The sequence below is a fragment of the Meriones unguiculatus genome, chromosome 17, assembly GCF_030254825.1.
Source record: "Meriones unguiculatus strain TT.TT164.6M chromosome 17, Bangor_MerUng_6.1, whole genome shotgun sequence".
Classification (NCBI taxonomy): domain Eukaryota; kingdom Metazoa; phylum Chordata; class Mammalia; order Rodentia; family Muridae; genus Meriones; species Meriones unguiculatus.
The window spans coordinates 96,152,461-96,172,658 of NC_083364.1; the positions used below are offsets into that span (position 1 = coordinate 96,152,461).

General features: G+C 42.1%; 1 protein-coding gene across 9 annotated transcripts in view; it reads left to right on the forward strand.

Annotated features, from left to right (window-relative positions):
* The window catches only part of Ttc3 (tetratricopeptide repeat domain 3), a 96,357-nt gene that overhangs the window by 55,836 nt on the left and 20,323 nt on the right, over window positions 1-20,198 (forward strand). For 8 of the 9 annotated variants that reach the window (XM_060370793.1, XM_060370788.1, XM_060370790.1 and 5 more), the window contains 12 exons: window positions 522-614; window positions 1,178-1,242; window positions 1,871-2,007; window positions 3,561-3,887; window positions 6,584-6,835; window positions 8,058-8,104; window positions 9,204-9,260; window positions 10,626-10,696; window positions 13,506-13,670; window positions 15,240-16,272; window positions 16,786-16,851; window positions 19,894-20,043. In XM_060370793.1, coding sequence (XP_060226776.1) covers window positions 522-614; window positions 1,178-1,242; window positions 1,871-2,007; window positions 3,561-3,887; window positions 6,584-6,835; window positions 8,058-8,104; window positions 9,204-9,260; window positions 10,626-10,696; window positions 13,506-13,670; window positions 15,240-16,272; window positions 16,786-16,851; window positions 19,894-20,043 — 2,463 coding nt within the window. The remainder of the gene's footprint in view (window positions 1-521; window positions 615-1,177; window positions 1,243-1,870; window positions 2,008-3,560; window positions 3,888-6,583; window positions 6,836-8,057; window positions 8,105-9,203; window positions 9,261-10,625; window positions 10,697-13,505; window positions 13,671-15,239; window positions 16,273-16,785; window positions 16,852-19,893; window positions 20,044-20,198) is intronic. The other variant, XM_060370789.1, reaches the window with a different exon arrangement.

Consider the following 20,198-nt stretch of genomic DNA (forward strand, 5'->3'; position numbering starts at 1 on the left):
ATTATATATTAAATATAATATTAAAGTTTATAATATATGATAGATATGGTTTATATATAGGTTATATATAGTTTATATTTTATCATATTTATATATATATATTAAAAGTTTTCAGCAGTTGATCAGGGTTGAGTGATGGCAGCTCTGTTCTGTGTGCCATATTCTCTGTTTCTGAAAGCAAGTTGAAGAATGGCCTCTCCTGGAAAATGTGCCTGTGTCAAAAGGGAACTGTGGTGTCCATTCCCTGAAGGGACTGAGCTGCTGTTGAGACGTTTCACGTCATGCAGGCTCACTTTGCGTTCACCAAAGGTGGTCACATGGTCAGAGCCACACTCAAAAAGCACACTCTTTGTATGATGATTCAGGGCTTGTTGAAGGAAGCTTTAGAATACATTTTATCAATTCTCTGTGCCTATAATGATGTACATATATATATATATATACATCATGTATATATATACATATGTATATATATATGTTTCTCCACTGTAGACCTAATCTTCTTCTTTTAAATCTAAAAGGATTTTCTACAAGGACTTTGTCTCACCCCTGACTGTGAGGGAATCATTTCTAAGATTATCATCTTCAGCAGTGGTGGACAAGTTAAGTGTGAAGTAAGTACCGAAGAGAAGCTTCATGAAACTGAGAGAATTATACACCGTTTGTAAACATGGATCGTTGTGTGGAGTTGTGTTGTGTGGTCTCGGAGAATGCAGGGTAGTTACAGTACACACTGTAGTGAGGCATTCTGGCTCAGTGATGTGGGAGGAGCAGTTTACATTTCAGTTGTATTGGTTTTGCTCTTTGGTTGCATTTTTTCTTAAGCTCCTCAAACTTTTAGGTATTGGTGGGGATGTGGGCTTTTAGAGTAGCAGGGAGAGGGCCTTTGATTATTTTAAACTTTGCAGCCTAGGAATAACAGCAGTAAGTAGCTTAATAACATTTATTTATTGGATTCGCTGCTTGTTTGTAATGCTTTAAAAACTTCTTCCTAAAGTGTTAGGGACTCTGCTCCTCTTTTCAGTGAGTTACTCTGTGGAAGTGTTCGGGGCTCTGTGGTGTCAGAGCATCCTACTTCTGCCATGTGACTGTGCTTCCGAGATGCTCATTACTCAGGCTTTTGTTCTTGTGTCATGGTAGGATGAGAGGAACATTGATGTCTGTGTTTTATTTAAAGTTCGAACACAAGGTCATAAAGGAAAAGGCTCCTTCAAGACCTGTTCTGAAGCAGAAATGTTCCAGGTAAGGCTTTTAACAGCAAGCAGAAGTCTTATGATGTCTTACAGAATATGAGTATAGTAAATACATTTCTAAATTAGGCTCTGTTTTAAAGTTGTGCACATAAAAATAATTGTAGTCCTTTTTTTTTTTTTTCTTTCCTTTCTGGTCGTGCTTCTGCTCATTCTAAAGAGTGATTCTTCTCTCTCTTATTTCTACCATTTGTGACCATGAAAAAGCAAAAGATGAACATAATTGTTAGTGGGAAAATTTTCACTGTAAGCATATCAACCAAATTATCATGCTGTAGGGCATTATTGGTTCACACATGGATTTGCAGATCACTCTTTTTTTTTTTCTCCTTCTGTGCAGTAGTCTGTGTACCTGGACACGGCATCTGTGTGGTTTCCTGCTGTGTGCCCTTAGCTAGACATAAGTCATTTGTTGCGGTGCTTGCTTTCATGGAATAAGTTCCTTATTTTGACTGAATTGATGTCATAGATCAGTAGGTTTGGGGTTGAGCAGAGGTTGTAGGACAGGTTCTGATTTTTAGAAATTGTCTCAACCTATTGGTTGGAAACTGTTTCTGTACTGGACAAAGAAAACAGCTTATAACAAAATAAATTGTCACTAATTGGAAAATTTCTATCAGCCTAGAGAAATTAAGACTGAAAGAAGAAAAAAAATTGAAGAGAAAGATCCAGAAACAAGAAGCAAAAAAATTAGCACAAGAAAGAATGCAAGAGGACTTAAAAGAAAGTAATTTACCCAAAATTGAAGAGCCAGAAGGTACGTGGAAGTACAAGTCATGAGGATAGTATTTACCTGCTTAAAAGAACAAATGTGGATATTCATTTTATATGGCTTCATGTGATTTTTTTTTTTTTTTTTACTGAATCCATTATCACTTTTAGTTATTATTTGAGTACCTAAGAACCAGGTTTTTGTTAGATCTCAATGTTTCCTCTTCTAACAGGTAGATGTGGTAGCAGGAGGTTGCTGTGACCTTGAGGTCATCCTGAAATACATAGCAAGCAAGACTGTGTCCCAAAAAAGGCAAAAGCTACAACCATATACAGCCTTCTGTTTTTCTAGACAAGGAGGTTGGTATAGAGGACCCTTAGTGTAAAGCAAAACCCCAGGACACTTACTCTCCGCAAGCCTCTTAACCGGTGACGGCAGCGCCGCTGAGCTACTGCTGTCGTGTCTGACAGGGCGCTGTGAGCTGTGCTAGCGGATCTGAGTCCCTGCCTTGTGAACGCGCTTATGTTATGTGGAATAGTGCAAAACAGTGTTGCGTTCCGACAGATTAGAGGCTGCCCAGTTGACCCGTGCGTTGACGCTAATGCTCTCCTTACCTGAGCAGCATGGAAATTGTCTGGCAGGCGGTTTACGGTGTCTGTGAGCATGCTCGTGCTAGCTCACATATTCATTTTCAGTTGTAAGTTGAAGTAACACTTCCCTGTTTTCTGTTGTATGTTCCTTATATGAAATAGTTTTCATTTACTGTTTGACCTTTCATCTCTCTGCCTGGTATTTGGAAAATGCCTCAAAATAAATCAAAATTACCTTTCATACTGAAGTTTTTTCAGCAAATGTATTAACTTTGCATGCTTTCAGACAAACCATATTGCATCGAAACTTTAGTTTGTGAGGCCAGGGTAGAATATTTGAGAGAAGAACGCTTATTTTAGAGGAAATAAGGTTTTTGATGCTGTTATATTAGTGATGTGAAGAAGATACCATGAAGTACTTGTTTGGGGTTCTGGTGTTATGGCTTGAACCAGGAACCTGCTAAGTGCAGTGCGCAGAGCCGAGGCTAGCCCTCTTCTTACTTGTATTTTGAGGTCGTTTCACTCTGCTCATGTTGACCTTGACTGCCCATTCGGAACTTAGAGCGAGTGGACCTGGAACTTGTGATCTTCCTGCCTTGGCCTCCCAAATAGCTCTTTTTTCAATTTTTGGCTTTCCTGCCAAATTTTGAACTTTCTGCTTTTCAGGGTTCCTATTAAAGTGCGTATTTCAAAGAAGTTTTTGAGTTGTTTATATAAATAAAACCCGAAATCAGCATGTTACCTGGTAGAGGAGATACCATGATCACAAGATGGTTTTTCCATGGCACTGTGGACATGCTGGCCCCTACAGGGTCCCCAGATGCATGACACTTGACTGCAGAATTTGTGCTCATGGGGAACTGTGTTCATGTTCTCCGTATAGAAATTAAGAAAAGAAGAAAGAAAGCAGCCATGCTTTATGTTACAGTGTATGCTACATCATCTCCTTCCAAGTTTGTAATGCAAATAGTCCTACTTGACTACTTTAACCTTTGTTATTTTCCTTAGAAACTGTAGACACTGCTCAGAGCTGTCAGTTTCTTGATGACAGAATCCTGCAGTGCATAAAGCAGAACGCCGACAGGATTAAAGCTGGAGTATTGAACACTTCTCCGCTTCTCAAAGAGCTGCTCTCCTGGAAGGTCCTGAGCACAGAAGACTACACAGCGTGTTTCTCCAGCAAGAATTTCCTCCGTGAAGCTGTGGACTATGTTATCCAGCACTTGGTCCAAGAAAAGAGCAGAGTGCAGACACGAATATTTCTGCATGTTTTGAGTGAACTTAAAGAGGTAGATCCCAAGTTGGCTCCCTGGATCCAGAGACTTAACAGTTTTGGTATGTACCTTTAAATTCTAGAGCGCTGTTGTGTAAAGGAAAGGCAAATGCAGGTCTCTGAATCCTTTTTACTTTTCTGTCTTACTACTAATGATGTCTTAATTGCTGACTACATTTTTATATGGCTAAAGATTCCAGACACACAGGCAGGCACACAGGTGTTTTTAGGTTATTCTACGGATAGGTGATAATACACTTTTCAAAGTGTGAAAACAAAGGAAAGGTCAGTCCATGTGGTGATTCATACCTAATGATGCTGAACTGTTTGTGATTGTGTAAACTACGTCACATCTAGATGTAAACCAGTGCCATTTGCTGTCAGTGCAGTGGCTACGGGATTTGTTTTTTCGTTTTGGTTTTGGGTTTTTTTTGTTTTTGATTTTTCGAGACAGGGTTTCTCTTTGTGACCTTAGCTGTCCTGAACTCACTTTGTAGACCAGGCTGGCCTGGAACTCACAGAGATCCGCCTGCCTCTACCTCACGAGTGCTGGGATTACTGGTGTGCACTACCATGCCTGGCTGGCTGCCAGGATTTGTCAAGTTCAGCTTCTGTATGGAGAAAACCAAAGACTTCAGATTCTGTGGAGAAAAGTTACAAGGGGCCAGCAGATGGGGCTGTTGTACCCTGCGGGGTGGACCTGGCTGTCTTGAATGGCAGGATCACTCAGCTGCTTTCATTCTGTTCTCACATTGCTGGTTGAAGGAAACTGCTCCCTGACGTGCTCGTTGTGGAGGCTGTGGTTGTCTAACCCGGATGAGGGTGCTCTTGGCACTCAAGAGAGCAGCATGATGGGGATGGAAGCTGGTGAGGCACCATGGTGCCTCAGTGAGCAGCTGCCGAGAAAGACTAGGAAGGGAGCCGCAGAAGAGGGAACAACACTGTGCAGCTCAGCCCAGTAAGATGACACGAGCTTGGCAGAGGTGGAGAGCTCTGGGTAGATCTTTGGTTCACATGATGTTCTGTAGAGGGTGGACCCGGGAGCTGGAGAAGCGGTTTGTCCGTGCAATGTGCAGGGGCAGGAGGACCGTCAGTACTCGCTGTGCTGTGTTACTTGAGGCTGGCAGTTAGTCACCAGTAAGAGAGTTTACATCCTTTTGATGTAGTCCGTGTTTATTCTGAAGACAAGAAGATACACTGTCCAAAGTTGTAAAAGGAGTTTACGCTTTTATTCTAACCTGGATTAAAACACATTTATTTACTTAATAAAGGAAATAATTTTCAGTTGATGAGATTTTACTTTTTTCTCCCAGAAGTCCATATAGTGGAATCACTTTGTGTGTATTTAATTTAGAAGCCAGTGTGTTTGATCAGTGAAAGGGGGGAGGGGATAGGCTGTCAGAGAGAGAGAACATTAGCATTGCGTAAGTATTAATGTTTGAATTAATACTTGTATTAATAATGTTTCTAAGTATTAACATTCCTTGTGCAGTACTGATTTGATCAGAGACCAGCTAGGGAATGTCAGTCCATTTCTTTCTTTCTTCCTTCCTTTCTTTTTCTTTCTTTTTCTTTTTTTTAAAAGTTTATTTTATGCATATGAGAGCTCTATCTGCACGTACATCTGCATGCCAGCAGAGGGCACCAGATCTCACTATAGATGGTTGGGAGCCACCATGTGGTTGCTGAGAATTGAACTCAGCAACTTGGAAGAACAGCCAGTGCTCTTAACCTCTGAGCCGTTTCTCTAGCCCCCGTGATTTCTTTTTTTCTTTTTTCTTTTTTCTTTTTAAAGCACTCTTTTTTTTTTTTTTTAAATTTTATTTTATTTTATGTGTGAAGGTGTCAGAATCCTTGGAATTGGTGGTACAGACAGTTGTGAGCTGCCATGTGGGTCCTGGGAATTGAACCCAGGTCCATTTGGAAGAGCAGACAGTGCTCTTAACCACTGAGCCATCTCTCCAGCGCCCCCACCGTGCCTCTTCCCCCCCCCTCCCGCCCCATGATTTCTTCACTGGCAGTTCTCCTCCTGAACTTCTCATTGAAGGTGTAGTTGTGTCGCCATGGATTCTGATATTTCAAGATGCAGATTTCTCGTACCACATGGCTTCTACATGCTAAGTATTTGGTGTGGAGGAATCAGCTGTCGAGGATAATTTTAAGGAGTGCTCACTTGCTGATTTGACACCTAGGCCTATGCTAAGGGTGCCTTTGAGGCATGAAGGGAATTTGCTCTTGGGGCTGTTAGGAGGGACAAGGCTTCCTTTTCACAGTGTGGGGAGCATGGGGTTGCCCCATGCTGTGAAGATAAGAAACAGTGGTTGGAAGTGTTGGAGGGAGGACCCTGTCTCACATAGCTCTCCTCAAGGCATTTGGACAGATTCATGTATCATTGGTAGCACTGATTACTACAGAATGCACTTAGGGAAACCTTGTACAATCTTGGCAATTTAATTAGGAATGGAAATCAAGAATTAGTGGAAAGTGATGTTATGTTTTTAAGGAAATTTAGTGGTATGTTTTAACGATAGAACCATTTGGCTGGCCTTCCCCAACAGCTAATGGAGAATTATTATAATTGTCTCCTCAGTGTTAAATCTGGTTTGTGACATGCATTATAGTTTTAATATATCAAGTGTTTAAATGTTTTCTCTGAAGACATCAGCAGACTGCACATAGAACTATTTCCAAAAGATGCTGTGGTTGGAGACTTTGCTGAAGGAAGTACTTTGGCTTCTGTGCTTTGGTTCTGTTGCAGGCTTAGATGCCACGGGACCGTTTTTTACTCGATACGGAGCATCTCTCAAGGAGCTTGATTTTAGCGTCTTGACTATCCTCTGGAATGAGAAATACGGTCATAAGCTGGGTTCTATAGAAGGAAAGCCTCTTGATTTCTTCTGCGAACCGGCATCAGCAACTGAAGCACGCTGTCTGATCTGGCTGCTGGAAACGCACAGGGACAGGTTCCCAGCCCTGCACAGTGCCCTGGATGACTTCTTTGATGTAATGGGTATGTGAAGCCAGTCCAGATGTGCATATATGGTTAACATCATGGGTGGGGAAACCTGTGGGGACCCAGCTTATTTTGATACTTAATGACAGAAACAGTCATCTTTTTATGCTCTGCTGGTGCTTTCTTGTCAGTCGAGTGCGGTGTGGTTGAGAGACCTATAGTAAAAGGAAGCAGGAAGAAAGATGAGGACTTCAAAGTGAGGTCCCAGCCTCTGATTCTCCCTCCAAGAAGAAATCTGTGGGATAGGGCTAGTCTGAGGAGCCCTGCAGGTGTGGCTGTACAGTCAGACAGGTGTGTGTAGAACTTAGAGAAGACGGTGGGAGGAAATGACATACAGGTAGGTTTGGCAGAGTAAGCCAGATAGCAGATAATTTACTTGGCTTCTCTTGGACTTTTTTTTTTTTCCCACCATTATAATGAAATGATTTGATCTGTGTGATTTTGTTTTACTTCAAGATTCTAAATTAATTTTAGCTTGTTATCTTCCATCAATGTCATCCTGCGTTAAGTGCTTCATTCTCCACTTTCCCTTAGCACCAAAGTCTATATCTGATGAGGCATGGGCTTTCCGATTCCATGATCTTGTTTTTACGGGCACATAGGAGGTCTGGCCCTGTGGCCCTGCCATAGGTCAGAGAGTGTGGTGCAGTGTGAGGAGCTGCCCTGGTCAGGGTCTAGAAAAGGGTGTCCCTTCCAAATTGAAGGAGAGGCCGCACTCCACAGCCTGGACATCGCTCATGCTGTCCCTCTGGATGCCACTTCTTGTTTCCCATTAACTGCAAGCCTAACATACGTGTCCTGCTTTTTCTAGAGCCCTTCCTAGTCCACCTCAGGGTTCTTCCCAAAGACTTTATTACTCCTTCAGTTCACTGCTGTTCTGTTTCACTATGTCTTATCTATAACCCTGAGGTACAGGGGCTTCGTTTGTTTGTTTGGTAGTAGAACATGAACTCATTGGCACCGGGTACCTCTGTAGCTCACCTCCTGGCATGGACAGTACTGGGAGGCTCTCGGAGTGTGCTGACTGCTTCTCTGTAGTTGATTTCTCATTTAGTCAGTTATTTTGCCCATGATTTCTAAACTAAACTGTCAGTACCAGGTGAAGAAAGAGCACAGGTTTTTATAAAACCCAGGTTGGTTTTATAAGGCTTCAATATATGACTAAAAAGTACAGACAATTGAGTCACCTCACAGAGATTCCTGTTCTTCCCCCCTGCAGATAGCCGATGCACCATATTAAGGAAACAGGACAGTGATGAAATGCCGGTAAGTCCTTGGATCTTAGGTATATATACATATATATTTTTTTAATATACATATTAAATATGTTTCTATTTATTTATTAATAATTACCAATAGTAATAATAATAAATATTTATTTGTTGAATATATATTTAAATATATTTATGTGTATATATATGTATGTATGTATGTATACGTTAGCCAAAAAGCAGAGGGGAAGCCAGGCCAGCGCTTATCTGCCCCACAGGTAATGTGCTAGATCAAAACAGAAGCTTTACCATTGGACAGACCGAAAATGTATTCAGTTGGTAGAGGTGCCCAGGATGCACAAAGCCCTGAGTTGCATGCCTAGCAGTGCATAATTGTATGTGGTGGCAGAGGCCTGTAATTCCAGTACTCAGGAGCGGAAACAGGAGGACAGATGTTACGAGCATCCTCAGCTGTGTAGTGAATTCAGGGCGAGGCTAGGCCCCATGAGACCTTGTCGAGACAGTGTTCGTAAGATTTCAAGTTAATAAATGTTCATTTTAGAGGAATGGCAGAGTTCTTGAGTCAAGAAAGATGATAATGTTGTGTTCTAGAATGAGCACAACGAAATTTTCTCCCAGGAGCCCCTGTTGGTTTACACTGAGATCCTGTGCGGTTCCTTTATGCTCTCCAGCAAGTTAGGGTGTGTGTGCCAGTGCTGAGCATCAGCTCTCGTGGAGGCGTGTCTTACACTTCCGGTTGATGTCTGGCCAGATGTGGAAAACTGAGCAAACCTGTGGGGAGGAGCGCTCCAGTAACTGCCCTGCCCAGGGTTTAGTGTACTCGGTAGTGAGAGGAGTGTCTCAAGTGCTGTCACTGTGCACGTCAGCATTACCTAAAAGTCTCCTGATTTATTTGAAATAGCATAAGCCCTGTTTGAATTAGGTTAAAATGTTGGGACAGTTTTAGTTGTAAACATGAGGTGTCGTTAAGCTTTTGTCAGTAGTACTTGGATTGGTGTACTTCCTGTATGACTGTCTTAAACACTGTGTATTTAATGTCTGACTAGTTAGGAAAAATGAATGTGGTTGTTTTTGTTGAGATGTATGATTCTGCTATATGAGGACTCATTGATGTTCTTTTTCATGTTTTTTAGTTTGGTTGTATCAAGGTAAAAAACAAAGGCAAGAAAAAGAAGCCAAAAGATTCAAAGGTAAGGAGTGGCCTTCGTGGCTATTCTTCAGTCTCCATAATTGCCCTGAACATGGAAGTAAGAAAGAAACAGCTCTTGGGACATCCTGAAGCTTCTTGTGAATTGACTTTTTAGACTTTGGAGATCCCTGGGCACTCCTTTTAATCTTTATTGCCCTTTATTTTTTAGATGCTTCTGAGTGACCACATACAAGACCCCATGAAGGGAAGTAGAGTAGAGAAGGCCCTGGGGGCAGGCAGGCCTGGGTTTCTGTCATGGCTCTTCAGCACCTGGTGCAGGTGGCACCTGGGGGCAGGCAGGCCTGGGTTTCTGTCATGGCTCTTCAGCACCTGGTGCAGGTGGCTCCTGGGGGCAGGCAGGCCTGGGTTTCTGTCATGGCTCTTCAGCACCTGGTGCAGGTGGCTCCTGGGGGCAGGCAGGCCTGGGTTTCTGTCATGGCTCTTCAGCACCTGGTGCAGGTGGCTCCTGGGGGCAGGCAGGCCTGGGTTTCTGTCATGGCTCTTCAGCACCTGGTGCAGGTGGCTCCTGGGGGCAGGCAGGCCTGGGTTTCTGTCATGGCTCTTCAGCACCTGGTGCAGGTGGCTGAACCTTGGGAAACACCAGTGCTCTATTCGCACACACACATACCCATGTGCTTGGGTACCTACAAAAACCCATACGACACATACACCACAGAATTCATGCACTCACGAAAAAAATGTCAGTGGCATATAGCTAGTACACATGTAATATATCACTTCACTGAATTTTATGAGCAAATAAGGAAGAAAGTTTGTTTTTATAGTGTTCAGAACTTCTGTGACAGTTATTTCTGTTCAGAGATTTATCCAAAATAGTCAAAAGTGATGAATTCCAGTCATCCTAATGACCTTAGGATTGCCGGGATCTTTTCCTTGTAAGTGGTGAGAGTGGGGACAGGGTAAGAGAGACTGAGCAAGTGCTAGAAAGGGGTGCAAGCAGCTTTGGAAGTTCTCGCACAGCTTGCCTTTGCCTCTTTGAGGAATGAAAGTTTTAGTTACATTAAGTTACAGTTACATTTGCTTTTTTTTTTCTTTTCTTTTTTTTTTTTTTTTTTTTTTTTTTAGAGCATTAGAAACTACCCTAAGTTTTAATTTCCACCTATTTCTGGTTGTTGAAGTTTCCATTTATAAGAACTTGGAGTCGTTTTTGTTTTTGTTTTTAGTGTTGACAGTTGGCAAGCTTGTTTATATAAATTCTCACTAATTTCAATGGTGGTTTTTTTTTCTACCACAGAATTCGAGTACTATACTGTCATTTTTAACATAGGATATTTTGTCATTTATGGTAAAATCTTACCATTTTTAGATTAGACTATCACTGTCCCTGTGCTCTCTTTTAAACCAGCCAATGCTAGTGGGGTCTGGAGCAGCATCAGTAGCAGCAAGTCCTGACACCGCCACTCCAGAAGATCAGAAGTAAGTACAAGTTAGGACAGTTTCCTCCTTGTAACTCAGGTGTGTCCTCCCTCCTTTCCTTATCATATCTTAGAAATAGGAATCTATTATGATAATCCATCTTGAGTTAATGGCATGGCTATTAGAATTACAGCCTTCAGAATTCATACAAGCAGAAATAAGGGAAGGAGAAACTAGAGTAAAATAATTGGTAAGACCACGTGATATAAAAATATGTGATACGAATATGTGAAAATGTCACAGTGAGACCCATTATTTTGCACAGTTTGTGGCCGTGGTTTGTAAAGTGCTTTCTTTGTGAATAAACATGGAAGCATTTTGTTAAGTGGGGGAGTTCTTTTCACTTCGACTAATGAGAACCTGTCTAGGTCTACTTGATACCCTAAAATGAAGCACTTAAAACTATAGAAATCTGAGCTGGATGGGTGGCTCAGAGGTTGAGAGCACTTTGTTGTTGCCTTTGCGGAGGACATGGGTGGGATTCCCAGCGCCCACATGGCGGCTCACAACTATCCACACTCCAGTTGTCGGGATCTGAAGCCCTCTTCTCAGTAGGCACACATACTGTACACATACATTTGCAGGAAAAACATTCAGAGCTGGGTGCCCTGATGCACGCCTGGAATCCCAGCTTTTGCGGGGCAGAGGCAGGCAGATCGTTGTAACTTTGAGAACAGCCTGGGCTACAAAGCGAGTCCAGGACAGCCAGGGCTACACAGAGAAACCCTCAAAAAAACAAAACAAAAAAGCAGAAATTTTTGAAAGCAATATACCGCACATTGCATAGCAAACAGACAGTGGAGTGTTCCCCACAGTCTGGAGCCTGAGGTCTACTGTCAGAGACTTCAGAGAGGCCGCCGCTTCCTGGTGCATCACGGATGGCACCATGCTCCCACGTGATGGAGGAGTACAGTAGCCTTACATTATTTCCTAAAATCCATACACACACAGAGCCTCAGTTGTACATCTTCATGACCTGATCACTACCAAAGCCCCTCATCCTAATACTATCAAATTGGTGATTAAGTTCCAGCATAAGAATTTGGGGCTGGCAGGTGTCACACACATTTAGCTCATAGCATGTCCTCTACTGAAATTGACATGTGTCAGTTTCTATTCTAGGGCTCTAGAATAGAGCCGATTTAATCCGTGCATCTGCCACAGGACAGGTACTGTTACTGTGTCCATACAGAGTGGAGTGACTTGCCCAAGATAGAAAGCTGGCAAGCAACAGACCCAGTATTTCAACCGCGCATTTTAGTTTTGTGGTACACACTTAAACCATTGTCTTTTTAGAGTGGTGGAATCTAAACTAGCATCTTAACCTAAATGCCCCTGCAAAGAAAGAAGAGATATTCTCTTAATGATATATGCTTTTTTTCCCACAAAGCAGCAGAGTTCTTGTATTAACAACATGGCTTTAAGATTTGTTAGAGCTGGCCAGGAGTGGTGGCGCACACCTTTAATCCCAGGCTTTGGGCAGAGTTGAAGGTCAGCCTGGTTTACAATAGTAAGTTCCAGACAGCAGGAAAAACATTCAGAGCTGAGTGCCCTGATGCACGCCTGTAATCCCAGCTTTTTCCAGGGCTGCACATAGAAACCTATCTTGAAAGATAAATGAATTAAATAAATGAATAATAAAATTTAAAGAGCGTTGTTAAAGTCATGTGTTAGCTCCTACCTCAGCAGTGCTTAGAAGACTGATCCAGGATTGTCAAAAGCTTGAAGACAGTCTGGACTGCAGAGTAAGATCCTGTCCTAAGAATGAAAAGATTTTGATAAAAATACTCCAGTCTGTGCTGAAATATGCTGTAACCAGAACTGTCCTTGGGCCTCCAGGGCCATAGTGTTCTGCCAGGTCTGTTTCTGCAGTTCTGTTGCTTACCAGCTTTCTTCCCTCAGTACCTCTGTTCTTTGCAGCGACTGTTTGAGGCTCAGGCTCTGGCCCTGGGGGAGCAGATGAGGAAAGCGTTTCTCTGTGACTGGACCTTCCCCTGAGCCTCTCTCCTGTAGCACCCATTTTAAAGAAATGTTTTTATTAATAGCTTTAATTTTCTTAGCCTCCCTTAAATGAATAGGGTTGTAACTTTAAATCTACATTTGTCTCTAACTTTTCAGTAAGTTATAAATAAAGCAACGTTGACTTTTGCCCATTTACTTTTTTCTGTTTTAAGACAGGTTTTTTTCCCTATAGTTCTGGCTGTCCTGGAATTTGCTGTGTACACTTTAATATTTTTGAACTCTCAGAGATTCCCCTGCCTCTGCCTCTTGAGTGCCAAGATTAAAGGTGTGTCCCACCATGCCCACCCTTGATTTTTCAATATGGCCTTTGAAAAAAAAAAAAACAAAAACTTGTGCTCTTTCTAAATAGAAGTGCTTATTCAGAATATAGGATGTAGTGTTTCTTCACTATGATTATAGGGTTTTTAGAGTTTTATTTATTTGTGTGTCAGCATTTTCCCTTCTGAAGTCTGTGTAGCACTGGTGCTTGCAGCAATCAGAGAAGGCCATCAGATCTCCTGGACCTGGAGTTATGGATGCTTGTAGATCACCGTGTAGGTACAGGGAATTGGGTCCTTTGCATCATCAACAAATGCTCCGAACTACTGAGCCAACTCTCCAGCCTGTTAATTGTAGCTTTTCTGCATTAAATTTTCCTGCTATAGGTTTTGTAGTATAGAACTGAGGTTATTAATTTTATTTTACTTAGTTTTATTTTAATTACATATTTTTCCCTGAGCTCTAAGATCTTCACCTGCAATTAAATATTCCTTCCCAAAAGTTTATCTATAGAATTGTTTTAACCCAGCAGGCGCAATTCAGATTCTGCAGGCCCATTTGCAGTGCCTGACCACCTTCGGCAAGATGTGGAAGAATTTGAAGCTCTCTATGACCAGCACAACAGCGAGTATGTCGTCCGCAATAAGAAGCTGTGGGACATTAACCCCAAACAGAAGTGTTCGACTCTGTATGAGTAAGTAGCTCTGCGTTCCCACAGCTTGCTCAGGGGACTCCCAAGTCAAGATCACAGCTGTTTGATCCGTGTCTCTTATATTTATTGCTACCATTTGGCTCACAGCCTCTGGGGGATACATGTTCAGAACCTTTTCCTTGTATTTCACAAAGTTTATTAAGGGTTTTCATTACCAAGTTTAGAGTCCAGATCATAATTTATTTGTCAGTTTTAGCTCCTTTTATTGATACTTTAAGCCGGGCTTTCTGCTATGGTGCGGGGTTTTTGAGACAGCATTTCACTGAGGAGCGCAGCTGCCTTAACCTTGCAGCCCTCCAGCCTTAGCCTCTGAGAAACAGGACCTCAAGTGTGTATGTGGTCCTCTTTCAGTCAACATCGAATTCTAAGTACTCAGTTAATACAGACGCTATGGCTATTGCATCCTGTCCTCACGTTGATGGTGTCTCTGCCACCTCACAACGGCAGTGACAGGTTACGCAGCTTGGGAAAGGGTTGCCCTTTTTTGGGAAAAAAAAAAAAAAGATCCCTGGGCTTCACAAAGATTGTTCTGTGAAAAAAAAAATACTCCTTATAAAACACATTAAAATAGGTCCTGGGTGACAAGTATTTGGGATAGCAGTACTGACAGAAAAAGTGTTGCAGTGAGTGGTAAGATTTGTGTCTGCATTTATCTGCAGAAGCATGTGTGCAGAAACTGATTCTCCTGCCTTTAAGGAGTTGCTTTAAAGCTACTCTTGCGAGTCCTCCTTGTTGCGCTAGTTTCCTGTGAAAGCCTCCACGCAGTGTTTTGTTCCAGAAAAGCTTTCTTAGTGGTGTCCACTGTACTTTGCAGACGAGTTATAGTTTGATTGTGACAGAATAAAGACAAAAGTTAATTGGGACAAGTCTCTTCTTTGAACAAAAAGAGCGGGAACTGGAATGAATAAACCCAGTCCACAGCTGGCTTTGCACTAGGGCTCAGATCCGTTCATGTGGATCTGGGTCCCGGAACGGAGTGAGTTACTGTCAGGGAGACGCATTCCGTTCCTCTGAAGGATCCTGTATTCCTGATGAGCATTTTAATGGAGTTATTGTATGCAAACTGAATGGGGTATTCTGTTTGTTTCAAAAAGCTTCTCTTTGGGGGCATGAGTTATTTGAGGTTAGTGAATAGTTATTTCATACTGAGGTGGTTTTTTTGATTTTAGTTTTTTCCTTCTCGTTTGGCATTTTTGTTACTGGCCTTTTTTGTTTGTTTGTTTGTTTGTTTGTTTGTTTGTTTGTTTTTCTAAACAAATTTTTCTGATTTTTCTATTTTTTTAAATATAAATTATTAGTTAAAACTTATAAAATAACTTTTCTTTCCTCATAAGAAAGCATTAAGGGATTGAGTTCTCAGGGCAAGTTCTGACTAGTATAGCATTGATTTCAGTCAACCCCATGTTTCCTCTAGATTGTATTGTCGGGAGGGTTTGATATCAAAAGTAAAATATCTTTGCCTTAGGAAAAGAGAAAAACTAGTACTTTTTCTTTATAACTCAGTATAAATACGTTTTTTCATTGTAACTCAGTGTAAATATGTTTTTCCAGTTACTTCTCTCAGTTGCTGGAAGAGCACGGCCCCTTGGATATGAGTGACAGAATGTTCTCTGAGGAGTATGAGTTCTTCCCTGAAGAAACTCGACAGATACTAGAGAAGGCGGGAGGGCTGAAGTCTTTCCTCCTGGGGTGTCCTCGGTTTGTGGTGATTGACAACTGCATTGCATTGAAAAAAGTTGCCTCACGACTCAAGAAAAAAAGGAGGAAGAAAAACATGAAAACTAAAGTTGAAGAAATGTCAAAAACAGGAGAATATTTACGCATTAACCTACCACTAAATCCAAGCGCTAGAGAATTTAAGCCAGATGTGAAGTCTGCAGCAGTGCCTGAGGACATTCAGTCCGCAGCAGGACCCGCTGAGGAGTCTCCACAGCCAGCTGTGAAGCCGCAGCTGGACTCTGATAGCTCCTCTGGGTCTGCTTCCGAGGACAGCAGGCTGGAAGTGGCGTCTCCTGACTCTGCCACACCCCTCTATGAGGACGCGCCTCCTGGGCCAGCTGCTTCTTCCCCCACACCAGCTGCTGAAGATGCCAAACCAGCCTACTGGACTCAGTCACGCGTGCTCACAGGGTTCTGCACATACCTCCCTCTTCAAGGATTTGACATCACCCCGTCGCGGCCGGCATACATTAACATGGTTCCCAACCTGTCCCAGTTCGCTGGCATTTACACACCCCTGGCCAGCATTTCTGCTGAGTACCCCGTGCAGAGGTCCATGCCAGTGATGCCATCTTTTGCCTCGGGCGACAGGGCAGATAACAGTGCCACTGCATATTTTGAAAGTCGCAATCTGAATACTGAGAATGACTCTGGTGAGCAGACTGCCTCTGACACACAGATGCCTGAGAGTTCTTTGGGAATGTGTGCTAAGCCCCAGGACAGGCCAGCTGGTGCTGACAGCGCTCTGAGTGAGCCCGAAAGGAACAGCAGCAGTGGTAGGGGCTTTGACACCGCGCGGGAAGCCTCTCCAGCAGGTGTCAGTGGAGTAGCACGCGCTCCTCACACACTAGCTGTGGGCACACAGGTAAGGCTCGCAGACAAGAGAATTGTTTATTGAAACAAATCGTCACATCGTGTCCGTGTCTATGGGGTGTGTGCTGGTTCAGGTGCACACTGCTCCAGCATGCATGTGCGTGTGCAGGTCTCCCCTGCAGTGGTGCTTTTACCTCTTGAGCGGCCTGAAAAAGGTGCTGTAACAAAAGCTAGATTTGCCTTTTTGTTTTATTATTGCTATTTTATTACTAAAAAGAATAGCTGCCTTCACAGTGGGTAGGAAAACATTCCCACCTGTGAATACGAGTGCTTCTGTAAGGACCACAGGGGCTTTTGTTGTCAGGAAGAAGGTTGGATGAAGCAGTACACAGTAATCTGTGTCGCCTACCACAGTTTGCCAGCAATCGTGTGAAAGAAATATAATCTAAATAGTAAAATCCTTAGGAAAATCGTGGGTGTGGTTTACACTATCACACAGTGGGCTTATTTATTTACTGCTGTTGTTAAGGTTGGTTAAGTTTTAAGCAGTTGTTTTCCTCTATAGGCATCTAGGAGCGTGATTCATCGGGAAGTTAATACTGAGCCATATGAACCTTTTGAAACACAACAGGTGAGTCAAAAGAACATTAAATTGTTTACACCCCTCTGCTTGATTAACGTCTATAAATTGGAGCCAGTTGATCCCAAAGTTACCATGGAATATGCTTTAAAGTTCAACAAAGAACTTTTATTGTTGTTGTTGAAATTGACAAGGAGGCAAAAAAAAAGTTTAGATTATGCTTCCCTTCACTCATTAATTCAAAGGATAATGGCTTTGTTTTAACTGGTGTGGTGAACATGTATTAATTTATAAGTAGGGATATTTACATGAATTACATCAAAAGATACAAAGACCTGAGCCACCTTAAGAATGATCCAATTAGGAAATTTGTTAGTATACTATAAAAGTAATGTAACGAACTATGTAGTTTCAGGAACATAGAGGTAAACTTTTAATCAAAAATATTAATGAAACACGAGTGATTTTATCTCAACATGCTAATAACTTTCTCTGAAAGTAAAAGCCATTATTTTGATTAAAGGTAAAATATCACCACTAGTATTTATTATTGTTCTGGAACTATTAGGTACGAGAAAGAAAAGGAGGTATAACATCATTATTTACAGAAATTAAGACCTGAATAATTGAAAGGTAATTATGCGCAAGATAACTGCTGTGCACACATGCACACTAAAGCCATCTTATTAGCTTACTAAGAGATAGTTCATTCTTAGTGACAAAATCCATTTCGAGACAGCTAAACTGCTGTGGAGAGACTCAAAGAAGAGAGGAGATGGCAGCTGGATGGGATGCAATGAGAAGATTGATTTCCTCCTAGTTTGTTTCTTCATTCAGGACAGTTGTACTACAGGTGTGAACCTAAACAGGATTTAATAATTATCTGTTGAAATAGAACAACCTTCCTCAAAATAAACTAGCTTAAATAGCAACAAACATTTTCTGTGTCACACTTTCTGTTGGTTAGAAATGCAGAATCAGCTTAAGAATTCTGGGTCCAGAAGAGTAAATATTCTTAAAAAGGTTTTGCGAATCAGTAAGGAAAAGATAACATATCAGAAAAAAAAGGGAACTGGTGTAAATATACAAGCAACAATAAAAGAAAAGTTGATGATTTTTAGGAATTAACAAACCAGAAGTAAAATACAGCTTTCTGGGGAGTACAGTATGGAATTCTCTGCACTCAAATAAGTGTGAAAACCAGTGGACAGATACTTAAGTATTTGTTTTGTTTACATTTTTAACAAGCAAAAATTGATGCTTTTTTAAACACCTGCCACTAGAGGCTGAAATATGCTGTTGCGTTAAGATGCTGTTGAAATAAGCACAGCTGTGGTTAAGTAGACAGAAGTGTGTTACTGTGCTGTCTGAACAAGACTCATAGTTTCATAAATTAGTTACTGGTTTCAAAACTTTGAGATAAGTCGAGGCAATTTCTGGCTTTTCAGTTGTTGAGACTGGCGGTTGAACTCTAGGACTGCTGTTTTCTTCTGGGAAACCCTTGGTTTCCTAAACTGTAAAAGGCAAAAATTACATATTTATTCTGAAAATTTATTGAAGTTTAAATATAGTAACATAAAGTTGCCATTTAATGTCGCAGCTGTCTCTGTTGGTGACTTGGGGTGTAGAAGTAATGTAAAATACAATATTCAGTATGATTCTTTAGCCAAGAGAATGAAAATTGAGGTAATTGAAGTCTTTACCGTCAAGTCTTGCTTGTGTGTCATAGTAGCTTTGACAGTTTCGTTCATTATTTACACGTGGGCTGTACATAGTGCTAAAGCCTCAGTCTGGATGCACATAAGCTGAGGCCTCCCTCCAAAGCACCTGTCTACTGTGCTGGCTGTAGCTCACAGTGCTCCAATAAGCGGCGTCATTTCTATTATTTGATGTCCTGCCTTTTTAGCTGCAAAGAGCTCCGATGCTGAGCAAGGAGTGTGGGGATACAGGGGTTAGCAGGGAAGCTGTTGAAGATGACCCATGCTCGTGACCAGGATTGACTTGTGCAGCGTGACTGCCACAGGAGGGCAGTACTCTGCACCAGGTTCCCGGACCTCACAGTGCTCTCTGCAGACTCGTGTGTCACATAGCCAGCCTGCCTGAGAGCTTTGTACAGCCTTACTAAGTGATAATCATTGTTCCCAACTTACAGTGTTACATCTTGTTTTTCTGTTTTAAGATAATTGTTCATGGTAGCTAACAACTCGGTTCATTGGTAACAATTTAGCTTTTTAAAATTACCAACAACTTACCAATGGAAACACTTGAGAATAATGGCAATACTAATTTGTTCAACTTGTCTTCAAAGTATATGTATATGTGACCTTTAAACCCTAATATAGTCCCTGGTTAATTATAGGAAATAACATGAAAATTGAACTTTGATCTTATATGCTCTGAGGAAACAAAGTTTTCAGAACTAATTATAATGTACAAATTGAAAGTGTTATTACACGCTAGCCAGTGCTGGAGAGCTGGCCCTGGTGGCGTGACTGGGAGAGCCGATGGGCTGACTGCTCGGCCACCACCCAGGCCCAGATCCAGGGCTTGGAGTTGGGCCGCCCCAACATGTACACCTTGTAGGAACTACTGCAGTGAGTGAGGGGCCTCCGTGACACAAGGCAACAACAGGGTATCAGATAGGTTCCTGTGAGGACCCAGTCCTGAGGGCACAAGCCAGAGGCCTCAGACCAGGGACTCACTGTAGTGGACATTGGCAAGGGAAGATGTGTGGACAAAAGGTTGTACTGTGACATGCTGCAGCTTCCACAGCGAGCTTTTTGGGTTTTTTTTTTTTGCTGGGGCAATTGCAAGGGTATGAAGGCACAGGGAGATAAGTGGGATTAGGGTGCCGGATATGAAACTAACAAAGACTCAATAAATAAAAAATAAAGTTCTATTACAAAATTCAGTCGTAAAATAATAGTGTTCAAAAGAGCTAGCTCTGCCTAACAGTATTTAGAGGTGTTAGTTTCTGAATTATTCCATTACCGTGTAAAATTTCCTTTTCATTTTACCCTTCTCTGAGACAGGTCAGAACAGACCATAAATTTTGCACAGTTGTTAGCTACTGCTTTTTTGGTTTACTCTTAGGGAGCCCTTTCCCGGGTTGAAAAGGAGTGTTGCCTGTTAAAAGAGCGGCTGAAGGCGGCGTGTGCAAGCTGTGAGCAGACTGAGCGCAGGAGTGCAGAGGAGCCCCGGGACCTGGAAGAGAAGCTGAGGAGGCATGGGGAAGAAAGCAAGGTACTCTGCCTGAGCCTGCCTGGGGCCGTGTGAGTGCGTGTGAGCATTGGTGAGCTGAGTTTCAGACACACAAGCTCTTTCTCCTTAGCCACTTGCACTTACTCAGGTGGCAGGGGTTCTTGTGGTGGTATAGAATTCCACCGGCTGCTTTTGGG